The sequence below is a fragment of the Pongo pygmaeus genome, chromosome 5, assembly GCF_028885625.2.
Source record: "Pongo pygmaeus isolate AG05252 chromosome 5, NHGRI_mPonPyg2-v2.0_pri, whole genome shotgun sequence".
Lineage (NCBI taxonomy): Eukaryota > Metazoa > Chordata > Mammalia > Primates > Hominidae > Pongo > Pongo pygmaeus.
This window is the reverse complement of record NC_072378.2, coordinates 75,349,975-75,364,710: the sequence shown is the minus strand read 5'-3', so window position 1 is coordinate 75,364,710 and position 14,736 is coordinate 75,349,975. Positions and strand designations below refer to the sequence as shown.

The 14,736-nt window shown below is 42.2% G+C and overlaps 1 protein-coding gene across 2 annotated transcripts in view; it reads left to right on the top strand.

Annotated features, from left to right (window-relative positions):
• IMPG1 (interphotoreceptor matrix proteoglycan 1) overlaps positions 1 to 14,736 on the top strand; it is a 156,313-nt gene that overhangs the window by 132,524 nt on the left and 9,053 nt on the right. For both annotated transcript variants that reach the window (XM_054493164.2, XM_054493163.2), the window contains one exon: positions 14,411 to 14,609. In XM_054493164.2, coding sequence (XP_054349139.2) covers positions 14,411 to 14,609 — 199 coding nt within the window. The remainder of the gene's footprint in view (positions 1 to 14,410; positions 14,610 to 14,736) is intronic.

Below are 14,736 nucleotides of genomic sequence, written 5' to 3'. Positions count from 1 at the left end.
CACAGTAAGAGAGGAAGCAGAGGAGAGGGCGATACCAGGCTCGTTTTAACAACCCAGTGCTGGTGGGAGCTCACAGAGTGAGAACTCACTCACCCCTCCCTCCCAGGGAGGACATTAATCTACTCATGTCGTGAAGGATCTGCCCCTACGACACAACCACCTCCCATTAGGCCCACACTTCCAGCATTGGAGATCAGATTTTTAATATGAGACTCAGAGGGTACCACTAACCATGCAGGGCACACAGCAGTACGGGCTACCATTGGAGGGTGAGGCTGCTGAAGAGGAGGAGATGGCAACACCAAAGTGTGTGGTAGTCAGGTGCACAAACACAGATTCACAAACATCACCCTCACTCACACCTTCTTTTTCCATTCAAACCCTTGTTCCAATCCAGAGAGGAGACAGTACTAAAACCCAAAAATTCTCACCACCATTGCTTTTCAATAGAGTTAATTAACTTCTTAATTCTATGAATCTGCATATCTTATAAAACTTTGTGAACATGAAATTCAAAATACTGTTCGTAAAAAAAGCCTATACAGTTATAGAAAAATGTTTCTAGCATCAGTACTCCTATACAATTTTAGTCTGGGGAAATACATACAAAATTATTATAAGAGAAATGCATATCTAAATTTTAAAACACATTAACGGAAAATGTGCAGATGATTTTAAATCATTTTCTTCCTCTCTTTTAAATCTAGCAATATGACAGCTATTTTGCTCCTAGTTTTTCAGTGCGATTGGCTGATCCAAATTTTCTCCTTTTGGTGGTATATTTGCGTGTAAGCAATCATGGTGACTGATGGGTGAGCTGATTAAAATGTCCCTAGTACAACCAACCAGTGCAACCAGCAGATTGTGCTGTCTCTCAGGACCCTGGATCCGGAGTGAAGATAATCACTTCAGATTCCTAGAAAACAAGGACTCAAATTCCAATTTACACAGCTCTTGGCTCTATTGCTGGTGTGGACTTTTCAGTTACGGAAGGCTTGGGTGGTACACAGCAGTGCCCATCCTCCAGCATGTAGTAAGAGAGACCCAAGAGACACTGATGCCCACAATTCCTGATGATAACAGAAGGTCACTTAAGCAAATACAGGAACAGCCCTGATTCAGGTTTTGATCTTTCAAGTATTTACTTGAACTCAATGATGATGGTCCAATCTGCTGAGAAAATTCTCCTTGAAAGAGAATTAAAAGAGAGAAATCTTTGACAAGAAAAAAAGGCAGCTGCTGGAAATTCTGTATATCAAGAATAAATAGTTAGCTTTGTCTCTAGCAGAGAATCCCAAGAATCTATCCTTGGAAAATAGAGAAGGCATCCTATCATTTCAATGTTTTCCCAGCCAGGATAGTCAAATATAGCAAAACTGCATTACTGGATTTCTTACCCTTTCACCCTTCCCTGACCAGCTTCGTGGTAGACATAGATTAGAGGTAGTGGTCCGCAACACTGGAGGGTAAGAAGGTCCTCCCACCTCACATCCAGTGTCCCCCAGTCTCCAGAACCACCAGCCCTACCCATCCCTGCCTCCCCTAACCCTTATCAAAGAATCACCCTCAAAATGTAAAAACCATAATTGTCATAAAGTAGATACTGAGCACATGTCAAAGTCCTATTTAATTTTGAAATAAGGGAATTGGTAGGATGACAAAGCTGGTTTAAAGAGAACATGAAAAATTGGAATTTTAGGTAGCCAGAGGACAAAAAAGAATGATGAAATGAGATTGGTAAATATAAAACAGAAACTACAATCATTGCATCATCAATTTTCTCTACACTAATTTCTAATTTTATAGAGTTGTAAAATGTCTGGACCATAATCCATAGCAAATAGTGAGTCAAACAAAGTTATTGCTTTCCATGCATCAGCAAACTTTTTCTTAAAAAGCCAAACAGGAAATATTTTAGGCTTTGAAAGCCAAAAGGCAAAAATTATGTAGGTACTTACATAACTAATTAAAAGTTAACCGTTTAAAAATTTAAAAAGCATTCTTAGCTTGCCTCTTGTACAAAAGCAGGCAGCTGGTCAGATTGACCCGCAGGTGGTCTCTGTTTACTGGATGGGATTGTTATATTCTAATATGACATTGAAGGTCACACAGTCAACTTTTCTCCTTATTTCCAAATATTGGATCATTTTTCTTAAACCATCAACAATTACTCAAGCCTATTCCTCTCCCTGGCCTTTATCTTTGCTGTTACAGAAAAGTTAGACAAGTAAATGATAATGTAATCATGATTTGGGTACCTGTTCACTCATACATGCAGTGAACATTTATGGATTATCTGCCATGAGTCAGACACTATGATAGCCACAAGGACCAAAAGATGAATCGACCCCATCTCTGCCCACAAGGAGCTAAATAACTACTGAAAAAAATGGAAGCATATACAAAAAGACATAATAGAGTCTGTTAAATACTAGAATCAGGATGTGAGCAGAAAGAAATCTTATGAAGTAATGAGGAGAGAGCAATTAATTCTACAGAGGTGAAGGGATATCATGGCAGTCTTCATATACAGACAGTGATATTGAGCTGGGTCTTGGTGTATGATGGTGGTGGGCCCAGGAAGAGAAACGGGGTGAGGGACTATTCCAGAACATGCAAGAGGAAAATGCAGACATTTCTGGGAGTGCCAGGTTTCTTCAGTTACTCCACAGTGATGACAGCTTTGTATACAGAACAGGGGGTGAAGGGAGTGAAGGGAGCTCAGATTGGAAAGAAGGGAAAGCCAGACTGAGCCAGTTGACTTAAAGCCAGGCTGTCTAAAAATGCCTGTCAAATCTGTTTGCTTCCACTTTTGGTGTCTTATTTTTCTTTTTCTTTTGTTTCCTATGACTTACAGTCTTTTAAAATTAAACTTTAATAAAATTTTGGAAAGCTCAAAAAGTTTTCCAACTAAGTGCTAGACAGTACTTAAAGTGTTCTCAAAGTAAAATAAAAAATAAAACAGTTTATTGTTCATACAATACTGCAAGTTTGGAAAAACTTAGGAAAAATATAAAATAGGTACAAAGGGTGGTGCGTATATTAATTTGTTTTTTAATTTTAAATGCAATAAATAAGGCAAAAATTAATAAAATCCATTAAATATTTGTAAAAGACTCCAAAAATATTAGAAAGAAAACCAGTTCTAAAGAAATGGACAAGATAGATTGACTCTAGCCTATAAAGTAGGTGTCTGGAGGCCAAGGGAAAGCCAGGGCTGAAAGTACACATTTGGGACACTTCAACTGAAGCCAGAGAACAGATTTTTAAAAATGGCCAGGGGCAATGTGTAGGACGGAAGGAAGAGCTGTGAATGGAACTCTGAATAACCCCAACAGTTAATGGGGAAATAGACAAATTACAGTGAAGGGAGCCAAGAAATAGCAGTCAGTGAGGTGAGAGACAATGGCGCAGAAAGTCGCAAAACAGAAGAGCGGGAGAGAGAGAGGCCCATAATTTTAGCAGCTGTGAGTGAACCGAGTAGAGGGCACTTAAGTGGACAGTTCAAAGGTCATCAGAACGCTTTACAAAAGCAAATGGAATAGCAAGGGCAGAGAGGCCAGACTTCAGTGAGGCTAGAATGAAATGGAAATGGACAACGTCAGCACAGGCTGTCTACCTCTTGTCTTACAACTTAGAGCAAGGCGCCCTCCAATGTTAGGCTCCTAGCTTTCCACAGAGAAGGGGAGAAAGTTGCTAACTTCCTTGAGGTTTACATTTGAAAGGGACGGCACCCAGGACCTGGAGCATAACATTCCTGAGTTGTAAAGGTGGCAAGAGGCTTTTTAAAAGATTTACATCTCAAAGGAACATAGAATTTGCAATTACAAGTTCTTTTAACTAACTGCTATAAGAAAAAGGAGGTTGTCAAATGTCCAACAATGATAGACTGGATTAAGAAAATGTGCCACACATACACCATGGAATACTATGCAGCCATAAAAAAGGATGAGTTCATGTCCTTTGTAGGGACATGGATGAAGTTGGAAACCATCATTCTCAGCAAACTATCACAAGGACAAAAAACCAAACACCACATGTTCTCACTCACAGGTGGGAATTGAACAATGAGAACACATGGACACAGGAAGGGGAACATCACACACCGGGGCCTGTTGTGGGGTGGGGGGAGCAGGGAGGGATAGCATTAGGAGATATACCTAATGTTAAATGACGAGTTAATGGGTGCAGCACACCAACATGGCACATGTATACATATGTAACAAACCTGCACGTTGTGCACATGTACCCTAAAACTTAAAGTATAATAAAAAAATAAAAAATAAATAAAATAAAAAGGAGGTTGAGAGCCTTGTGGAAGAAGTTTGTCTTAAGTTTAGTGAAGACTGGGAGTGGTGGCTCACGCCTGTAATCCCAGCACTTTGGGAGGCTGAGGAGTTCAAGACCAGCCTGGGCAACATGATGAAACCCCTGTCTCTACACACACAAAGAAAAGTTAGCTGGGTGTGATGGCACATGCCTGTAGTCCCAGTTACTCTCATCACTGCACTCCTGTCTAGGTGACAGGGTGAGACCCTGTCTTGGGGGAAAAAAAAAAGTTTAGTGAAGCTGAGGGGAATGTTAAGGCTGTCTTGGTGTCAGTACAGTATTTTTGTTTGTTTGTTTTTTGTTTTGTTTTGTTTTGTTTTGAGATGGAGCCTGGCTCTGTCATCCAGGCTGGAGTGCAATGGCGCGATCCCAGCTCACTGCAATCTCCGCCTCCCGGGTTCCAGTGATTCTCCTGTCTCAGCCTCCTAAGTAGTTGGGATTACAGGGGTGCACCACCATGACCGGCTAATTTTTGTATTTTTAGTGGAGATGGGGTTTCACCATGTTGGCCAGGCTGGTCTCAAACTCATGGCCTCAAGTGATCCACCTGCCTTGGCCTCCCAAAGTGCTGGGATTACAGGCATGAGCCACCACGTCTGGCCCAGAATAGTATTTCCTGTCTGTGCCCCAATTTTATTGTATTTACAGGCAATGCCCAGATAATTTATTTAGTATCATTTGCAAGATCTAAAACAAATTCCAATTAAGTCCTTGTCTTTTCTTTTGCTTAATGTCAGGGTAGAAAGCAGTTTGTGGTCGCAATACTGGGAGAGAGATAACATTATTCCACAACCACTTTTGAACTAAGGAGAAGAGAGAATTTGAAAACTCTCATGGGATTTTTAGTTAATATCATTCCACATTCAGATCAGCATGTGAACTCCTGGATGCATCCTCTAAATGAGGATTAGCAATCCATTAGGCCAAATAACATCTGCAGAGGTGCAGGCATGTAGGAGAAGCAACATGCTGTTATTACTACGTTAGGTGGGCCATTCCCCTTTTGAAAAACCCCTGGATAAATGAATCTGTGATATAAAAAGTATAAGCCAGTGTTAGAACTTTCTGTGATTTATCAACTAAAAAACCAAATAAATCACAGCTTGCTCAGTATTCTGCCAGCATCTCCAGCAACTAGAGTCGTCTTTCATTTAGGCTGCTGTGAAAATTCTTCAGAAGCCTGTAGGGCTTTTATGCCAGTTAGTTGTGCAGGCTGAAGATTTCAAAAATGCAAAACCACATATAACTTATTCTCTCCTTGAATTCCTAAGAAGCCTCCTCAAAAAATGGACAACCCTCAAGGCTGGTAAATGGTAAACATTGAAATTAATTACAGTCTGACATCCAGGATACGTTCACGAAAATGTGGATCAACAAGCTTGTTTTCCCTGGAAAAGGCATAATTTGTAAGACCTTCGACAGCTCTGAAAAAGTGGTATATGTCACTCATCACAATAATGACAATAATAGTTACTATTAACTAATGACAATAATAGTTACTATTGACACAAATTTTAATCTTAATAAATATGCAAAGTAGATAATATTTCCCCCCACTATACAGTTGCAGAAATTGTGTTTCAGAGGAGAATAAGTAACTTGTCTTTTGCTGGTCAAACTATTACCAAACGCTGCAGATGGAATTCAAAGCCAGATTTGTGTGCCATTTTCAACTCTACCCTATAACCTCTTTACAAAAAGGAATCTTATAAGCCCTTCTAACTGGGTTATAGAGGCTGTTTATTTAGAAAAAGTGACAACATACTTCAGTTTAATTAATCCTAAAAGAATTCTGTTAGCTTCTACACTTCACCAAATAAAATTTCTTATCATATTTTGTCATAGCCTTAGAATGCAAAAAAAAAAAAAAAAAAAAAAAAGTGTTTACACTCGGAAACAAAAGTCCTGAGTGCCCAAGAGTCCCCTTTATATGCACTGCTAGGAGTGTCCCTTCCAGCTGGGGCAGTCATAGGAATTCTCCTTCCAGGTGATTCTCCTCAGCCTCTCCCCTCTTCATTTGCCCCAACATCTCCTATGTCCCTGGCCCTGTCTCCTGGGGTCATGCTGCTGGCCCTTTGCCTCCTGGGATGCGCAGCACTGCAGATTTTCTGTTTGACATTTGCCTTCACTAGCGGCCCCAACAGTGGCTGGACTGCCAGACACATTTCACCTTTCTCCAGGGTTTCAGTCTGTGCCCTCATTCCACACCCCAACCACTGCATGGAGCTTCCTTAAAAGGCTCCTGGAGCTCTTTGGCCAACCCGTTAATGCAAAGCCCTCCACATAAGTCCGGGCCTTAGCCCAGCTGCAGGGCCTCCTCCCAGCTACCCCAGTGTCAGAATTCTCCCTCCACCCACTGATCCTGGGACACTTGGCCACCACCCTAGCACCAATGCATCCAGAACACCTCTGTTTGGCAGATAATAATAATGGCTGAAAGTAGAGACAATTCTTCAACCTCACATCCAGGGCAAGATTTGTGTGGGTATTCACACATCTACTCACACAAAAAAGGATTATTGAGAATCAGCTGTGGTGGTGGTTCTTGAGAGTGGTGGAGAACTTAAATGAAACCTGAAGTCTATCACATTACTTGCCACTTTAAACCTGAAAGAACTCTTGTTAACTTAATTCCACAAATGTGTATTAAGCTCCAAACATGTGCATGGTGCTGTGCTATGTGCTATTTATCATTGAATATTCTCACTCTAATCTACTTTTCAGCAATAAGCCATAAGCCAAACATTTTATAACAATAAAATAATAAAGTGATCAACAATAACTTAAACATATATATTTTAAGATTTCTTTGAATCACTGAATTGCATCAGCATTTCTGGAGGTATCATGAGCCACCTCCGTTGGCTTTATGCCGTGGAACACGCAGAATGGGAGACGTATGTTTGAGTTAGAGGGACATTAGTGATCACTTGATTTAAACACTCCATTTGATGGAAGAGAAAAGTGAGAGCCAGAGATGCTAACCTATGTTCCCAAGACCACAGACAATTTCTAGGAGCCAGGCCTTCCCCGCTGGGGCACTCTCCTGAGGCTTCTTCACTGGCAGAACAGATGAGCAGGTCCACTCTCTCTGAAGGTACAAATCATCTCACAACCTTCTCAGGACTTGGTGGAAGCTGTGAGGTCCCTGTGTAACATCTCAGATGAACCCTCAGTACAGGGACGTATTTATTCAAATTACTAAACTCGAAGCCCCAAGCACTATGTAAAAGTGATGTTCACACATTGAGAAGAGAACCGTCAGACTACCAGGGCCTCATTAAGACTTCCTGGACTCTAGGCCCCTTGCTTTCATGACTATTAGTAAAGAATATTAAAATTATACCTTAACTTCGTGAGCACAAAAATGAATATAATCCAGTATGGGTTGCATTAATTTTTTCTTCTGATTTTAAAGAAAACATTTTCGTGGGCTCCTAAAAGCATGGCGGGCCCTCAGGCTGTGCCTCCTGCAGATTGCTATTGATTGTGATGCGTAAGTTTGCCTTTCTCTGATGCCCCAGGCAAAGGAATGACCCCTTCCCTCCTCGCCACCAACAAAAGCATGACCACAAAGCCTTGGTGATAAGTGGGGAAGGGGAGGGCGAGGAGGCCCCACAGCTGCCCGCAGCAGCCAGCAGGAGGGAGCGAGCATGCGGCGGGGTCGACTCCCCCGCGCCGACGCAACCAAAAATCTGTCACTTTGTTCAGGCGTGAAGCTTTGTCACGCTGGGCGCCAGGGCGTGGCAGCACGGGAAGCGTTTGGACTCCAGAGTCTTAGCTCTGCCTTTTTGAAATGGGAAAAGATGATCCAGGAGTTTCCACCACATTACCCCCGCCAGGCAGGCCCGATCTGCCGCTGTAATCACGGAGTAATAATGGCTCTATCAGCGGTCCCCTGGAGCTGCTCCTGCTACCGCGTGAATCCCTTGCAGACCTCGCTTCCCTCCACCAACGCGCAAGGCACAGTGGTTTTTAAAAAGTCAGAAATCAGCTGGGGTGTTTAAAATGTCATTCCCGAAGTCTAGTCTTGCTTCTTTTGCTATTGAGCGCCATCTAGCGAGAACTAGGTTTCATCGCATTGAAGAAAACGTCCACGAAAGAGAGACCCAGCGGGATCTCAGCCCAGCCAGCCCACGTGAAGCCTGAATTTTCCAGGCAAGCTGAGCTGAAACCTTGCCCTTGGACAGTACCCAATCAAAGGAGATGTATCGCTTTCTGTCCAACACGTGAGTAAAATGGGACAGCGCAAAAGCAGGAGATGATGAAATGATAAATGTTAGGGAGATAAGGCACTCAGCACACAGCCAGTAGGACATGCGGCAAGAGCAGGACAAGTTTGAGGGGCGGGACGGGAAGGGGGGTGTCGCGGAGGGCACGATCTTGAGTTGGAGAAAAAGGAGTGAGACCTTCTGAGGTCTGGCAGACAGGGAAAGCCTATTTTCAGGCCTGACAAACATGAGTGCACTTGGGACCAGAAACAAGAGGCTTGAAAAAGAGGCAGTCTTGGACCAACAGGGACCTATGATCTCCATGAATTTATAAACTTTTTGATGACAAGGACCATGATCTTTTTAACTTTGACTGTAAAATGCCTCAAGGTGTTCCCTGCAGGCAGGTGACATCATTTAAATGCTTTTTGATCACACGATGGAGAGCTGGGAAACAAACTTCCTCAGTCACCAATTGGGATTGCTTTTCAGTACCTTTGAAATGCACACAGAAGACATTATATAAGCAAATCCAGGGGAGAAACTGATACATCCAATGCCCTTACACTGGAAATCTCAGAATGATACAAATATTCCCAAGCCCTACAATGGCAGCTCACTTATTTCAAGACATGTTCATTGCTGTCACATTTAAACAACAGGAAAAAAATTGGAGCCACTGTAGTGTCAGACTGTACTTTCTACAAGAAACATTCTGCCTCATGAAAGGGTGCAGCAGACAATGGATTTGAGCTTTTGTTTAGTTAGGGGAGCCTTTATTCAAAGGAAAGCATTCATGGAAGTCTGATATGTCTGCTAGTGAGAATGGCAATGCAGATGTGGGGGGGGGCTCTCACTCTTTTTCCCTCATCCCTTATGAGCCCCTTGGAGTCCTGTGGTGTCTCCTAGAAACCCCATATTTGAAAACCTCTAGAATGATTTAAAAAGCCAAACATTGTAAACAGATATGAATGTTAATCTTGGATCATACTTACTAGCTAAAATGAGCTTCCGTTTTCTCACCGATGAAAATGATGTCGGCAATATCCACATGGATTTGAGAGGCTGCTGTGAATATTATTGAAGACACATGTTGAAAGTGCCCGGCACTGTGCCAAACACATAATGGCCCTTGATAAGCGTGAGCTCCCTGTTTATGTAAATAACTGCCCTTTCCACTGAAGCTGGAGGTTCAGGGTCATGATCCCCAGGGACACTCCAGGGACAAGGCCTGAAATGCAATGACATGTCTCTTCTGAATACAGCCAGAATCTACTGAGATGCTAGTAGACTAGGCCCAGACCTCTGGCCAGGCTGGACCTGGATCTTCCCACCAACTGCTAACGAGCCGCCACTGACACTGTTCGGCTTGCCGAGGTCAAGTGCCCTGGACTGTCTCTATGGAGAGACTGTCAAATATGCTGTGTAGAAGAGCTATCTTCATGGCTTAAGAATAGAAAGCTAAGTCATTTTGCCAGCAAGCAATTATAGTAAGCCCAGTGAATGCCCCAAACCATACTATGTATTCATTAAGTGTGGTACAGGATCATGGTGAAATCTCTCTATAGTACCAACAGTAAAAATAAATGGTTTGAAGGGAATTCAAACAAATCCAGGTAGTGAAGGCAATTATAGACCAATTTGTCTACACACCAGTCATGAGGATTTCACTTCCTCGGACCCAAACACAATTTGATCATGACTTGAAAATATTCTTCTAGACAATGGCATCTGCTTTTTTCTCCTGAATCTACTATTGATCTCAAGTTTCTTTGCCCCCTTCTTTCCAAGCTTTCGACCACATTCAGAACAAAACATTTTCAGTTGTTGCAGCATAGCATATAGATTATTATTGATCAAATCAATAGCAAAGAGTAGGAAGTTAAAACTAATTTGTCTTGTACACATGCTCTGGGATGTATTAAGAAAGAGACAAGAGACCAGGCGCGGTGGCTCACGCCTGTAATCCCAGCACTTTGGGAGGCTGAGGCAGGCAGATCACCTGAGGTCAGGAGTTCGAGACCAGCCTGGCCAACATGGTGAAACCCTGTTTCTACTAAAAATACAAAAATTAGCTGGGCGTGGGGGAGGGCACCTGTAGGCCCAGCTACTTGGGAGGCTGAGGCAGGAGAAACGCTTGAACCTGGGAGGCAGAGGTTACAGTGAGTCAAGATGGTGCCACTGCACTCCAGCCTAGGGAACAAGAGCGAGACTCCATCTCAAAAAAAAAGGAAGAAACAAATATTGGTATGGCCTATCCATGAATAAGTTCATTATTCTAAGGAAAAATGTCTTTGGGATATAGCAAATAAAGAAAATGATAACAACATAGGGAAAATTTTGCTTACAAAAGTTCTACTAAACTTTCATTCATCTATCATAGAGCCAGTCTTTTCTATCTGTTCCATGGCTCTGTCTCCCCAGAATCAGCCCACATCCAGTTTTCAGTCTTTGCCTAAAGCCTAAAGTTTTGGGTGTTCCTTGAAAAATGACATGAAAGTAAAGAGGGTCATCAAAATACCTAGAGAAAATATTTTTAAGGTAATAAGAGTGGGAGCAGCGTGAGTTGCTCTACAAATTACTGTTATAAATTCTCTGGTTTTGACACTAATTCTAATTGCCTTCACTTGCCATATTAGCAAAGAAAGTGGTCCAATAGCTCCCCCTTGGGGCTCTGCCCTTCCCTGGAACTTCTCACACATTCCACAAAGGGATGGCCGTGAGACCAGTCAGAGGACTTCAGCATAAACAGGCAACATCACTCTCAGCTTCCTCATCTGTAAAGTGAACCAATCAGTCGAGAAGCTCTCTAAAAATACCTTCTAGCTCTAAACTTCTACCTGAAATGTAAAATTTTATATAATGATAAAAATAAACATTAAAACAATCAGCTGGTCTGAAATTCTTAGAGCTGAAGGTTTTGAAAGGCTAAGTCGATATTTGTTGAATGAATGAAGGTTGTCTTAGTTGTCTTCTACCCATGAAGGCATACACAGCAAACAGAACCTAAGCTTGGCAATTTAAAGTTTCCTACTTCTTCTCTGTAGACTGGTCCTGAATAAATAACATGGAGAAAGCAAGCGATTGATAAACTGCTTGAATTTGTTCTTCAATTATACCCAATTCAGGGCCCCCAGATTTGGAAAAATTTGTTTTTCCAGTGTTGCCTGCTATGCGCTTTACTGAGGCATAGGTCATTCCTTGCTGAGCTAAAGGAAATTATGGTAAAATATGAATATTTTCATGGGGAAACTCTTTTGGTTATCACACATCTCTTGTTACTTTTCAGAGGGGCAGAATCTGTATACTCAGTCAGTTTTCCAAGTTAAATATATTTCTCCACTACAGAAAGAAGGAAACGGAACCTCTAACTACTCCCTCCCAGCTTCTATTTTCAAGACCACAGTCCTGAGTATAAAGTTGCTGATAGCTGTTATTTACTAAACCAAGTCCTAGATGTGAAATCACCTGGGTTGTCAATGTGAATTTGAGTTATTTCCTAAACAGTGACAAGGATCCCTAAACGTGACCAGCTGTAGGAACTGTGAGGCAGGGAGAGCCAGTTCACGTGTCCATAAGGGATCCACAAGCTTCGGAGAAATACAACTTCACGTAAAGACTTTTGGCAGGTCTACCTTGATGGCAGACCCAAAAGCATGTTTTCAAGGACCCACTCTTGCCCAAACATTTGGGCTGGTCGCACAGATCTCCCTCACTTTAATGCCTTTCCACCACAAGTAGGCACTATATCAGAGCAAGTGAACATCGCTGTTCACTGAAGTTCTGGCCTCCACCTATCCCTACACAGTTTCTGTGGTCAGTAAATTTGGCAAAGCAGCTGACTATGTTCTCCGCTCAAAGATTCACAACAGACATTAGCTTATTAACAACCCTAAGACGTTTAAAAGTAAAAAGAGAAAGGGTTAGGGTTGGAAGAAGAGAGAGCAAGATAAAAGAGGAAAAATCTATTATTTCACATAGCATTTTTAAAAACTTAGTCACTGAACTTCTTTTTAGTGTAAAACTTATCAAATCCTGCTGAATTAAGTTCAGCAAATGTTCCCACTTGGGAAATATTGGACAGGATGATATCTGGTCATCCTGATTCTAAAAATTCTAAGTTCTATTTATGTATCATGTAAAGCACAATTCTGATCATACGCTTCCCTTGCTCAAAAATCCTCCCTGGCTCCCACCTGCCTGTAAAGTCCAAATTCCTTAGCACCGCATTTAGATATTGGCCTTAACTCACCTTTCCAGTCTTAGTTCCCTTCCTTTCCATCCACAAGTCTCTGCTCCTTCCTAACTGTGTTCCCTCTGCTCTCCCTTCCCATTTCTGTTGCTTTCGCATTTCCGTGGCTCTGCTCATGCTGCTGCCTCCAGTTGGAATGTCTTTCCTAGTCTTTGTATGGACAATTGCAACCCACTTAGATACTCACTTCAAAGCAATCCCCTCCATATGCTGTCTTCTCCAAGGGTATCTTCCCAAGTGCTTATTTAAAGCTCTGTACTGGTGGCCAGGTGCAGTGGCTCACGCCTGTAATCTCAGCACTTTGGGAGGCTGAGGTGGGCGGGTCTCCTGAGGTCAGGAGTTCAGACCAGCCTGGCAAAACCCCATCTCTACTAAAAATACAAAAATTAGCCGGGCATGGTGGTGGACACCTGTAATCCCAGCTACTTGGGAGGCTGGGCCAGGAGAATCACTTGAACCCAGGAGACCAAGGTTGCAGTGAGCCGAGATGGTGCCACTGCACTCTAACCTGGATGACAGAGTGAAACTCCATCTCAAAAAATAAAAGAAAAGAAAATAAAGATCTATACTCGACAAGATATTGGACTTCTTGTTAGCATCATCTGTATGCATTTTCCCCTAAATTTCTTGGAAGAATGGCTTTACTGTTGCCTGTTCCCTAGTTCTTTGCACATAATAGATATTTGGTTAAAGAATAATCTGAAAAGTAAATGGCTGATATGGTTAAACAGGAGACCATCCAGGGCAGAAACAACAGTGGTCTGATGACAAGAGGCCTGTTCTTGTTCTGCCATCAGCCCTTGGGGACTCCGGCCAGTTGCTTTTCTACTGAGAGCTCAGTGTGCTCAGCTCCATAAGGATAAGGAAAGGCAGACAGGGACCACTGGCCTTCCAGAGCTAAATATCTGAGATTCTCTTGATTTCTAATCTACTTTCCAAAGAATTGGAGACAACCCTATAGAATTAGGAATAGAGTAAAATAGGACAATTAATGACAAGAAAGAAGAAAGTCTAAATGTTAATAGGGAAGAAATAATTAATCCGAAAGAATGACTCTCTAACATTAGGGCCTTAGCAAGAGACCAAAAGAAATTTATATTTAAAATCAGGAAATCATCCTGAGTTCTCAAAACTGTTCACATAAATGATGACTTTACTGCTTTATAAATGCTTACTTAAAGAAAAAAACTAAGTAACAAAACATTCCTAATTCTCTAATGCAGTGGTTTTCAAAATGTGCTCCCCAGACCAGCTGCATCAGCATCACCTGGAACTGTTTTAGAGCCAGAACTCAGTCCCCATTCCACGCTGCCTGCACAGGAACTCTGAATGTGGGGCTCAGGAATCTGTTTTAACAAGGCCTTCAGATGATTCTGATGCACACTAAAGGTTGTAAATAATTACATTTGGAGCTAAACTAATATCACTTGTGTCTGTAAATTCATTTTCCAAAGATACAGAATGTGGTTCTCTTTTCCCTCCAGTCTGATATCACAACTGTGCAACCCACTCCAAAATGAGGTAATAGCAAATGTATTTGGTCTCTTGCCTTTGACTGCTGCCAGTTCCATTGCTTAGATATTCATACGTTCGTTAAAATCTGCCCCATTTCTTACAGCTGATCAAGCAGATCCCTGCAAGTTCCTGGCCTGCGGCGAATTTGCCCAGTGTGTAAAGAACGAATGGACTGAGGAAGCGGAGTGTCGCTGCAAACCAGGATATGACAGCCAGAGGGGCCTGGACGGTCTGGAACCAGGCCTCTGTGGCCCTGGCACAAAGGAATGTGAGGTCCTCCAGGGAAAGGGAGCTCCATGCAGGTGGGTCAAGCATGCTAACTTCACAGACCCAAGAACTCATTACTCACACTTCTGAGAAACCCATTATTAGAGTAAATTCATATGGTCCTTTCAACCCATGGTTTTTAAACTTTAGTGAGCATAGGAA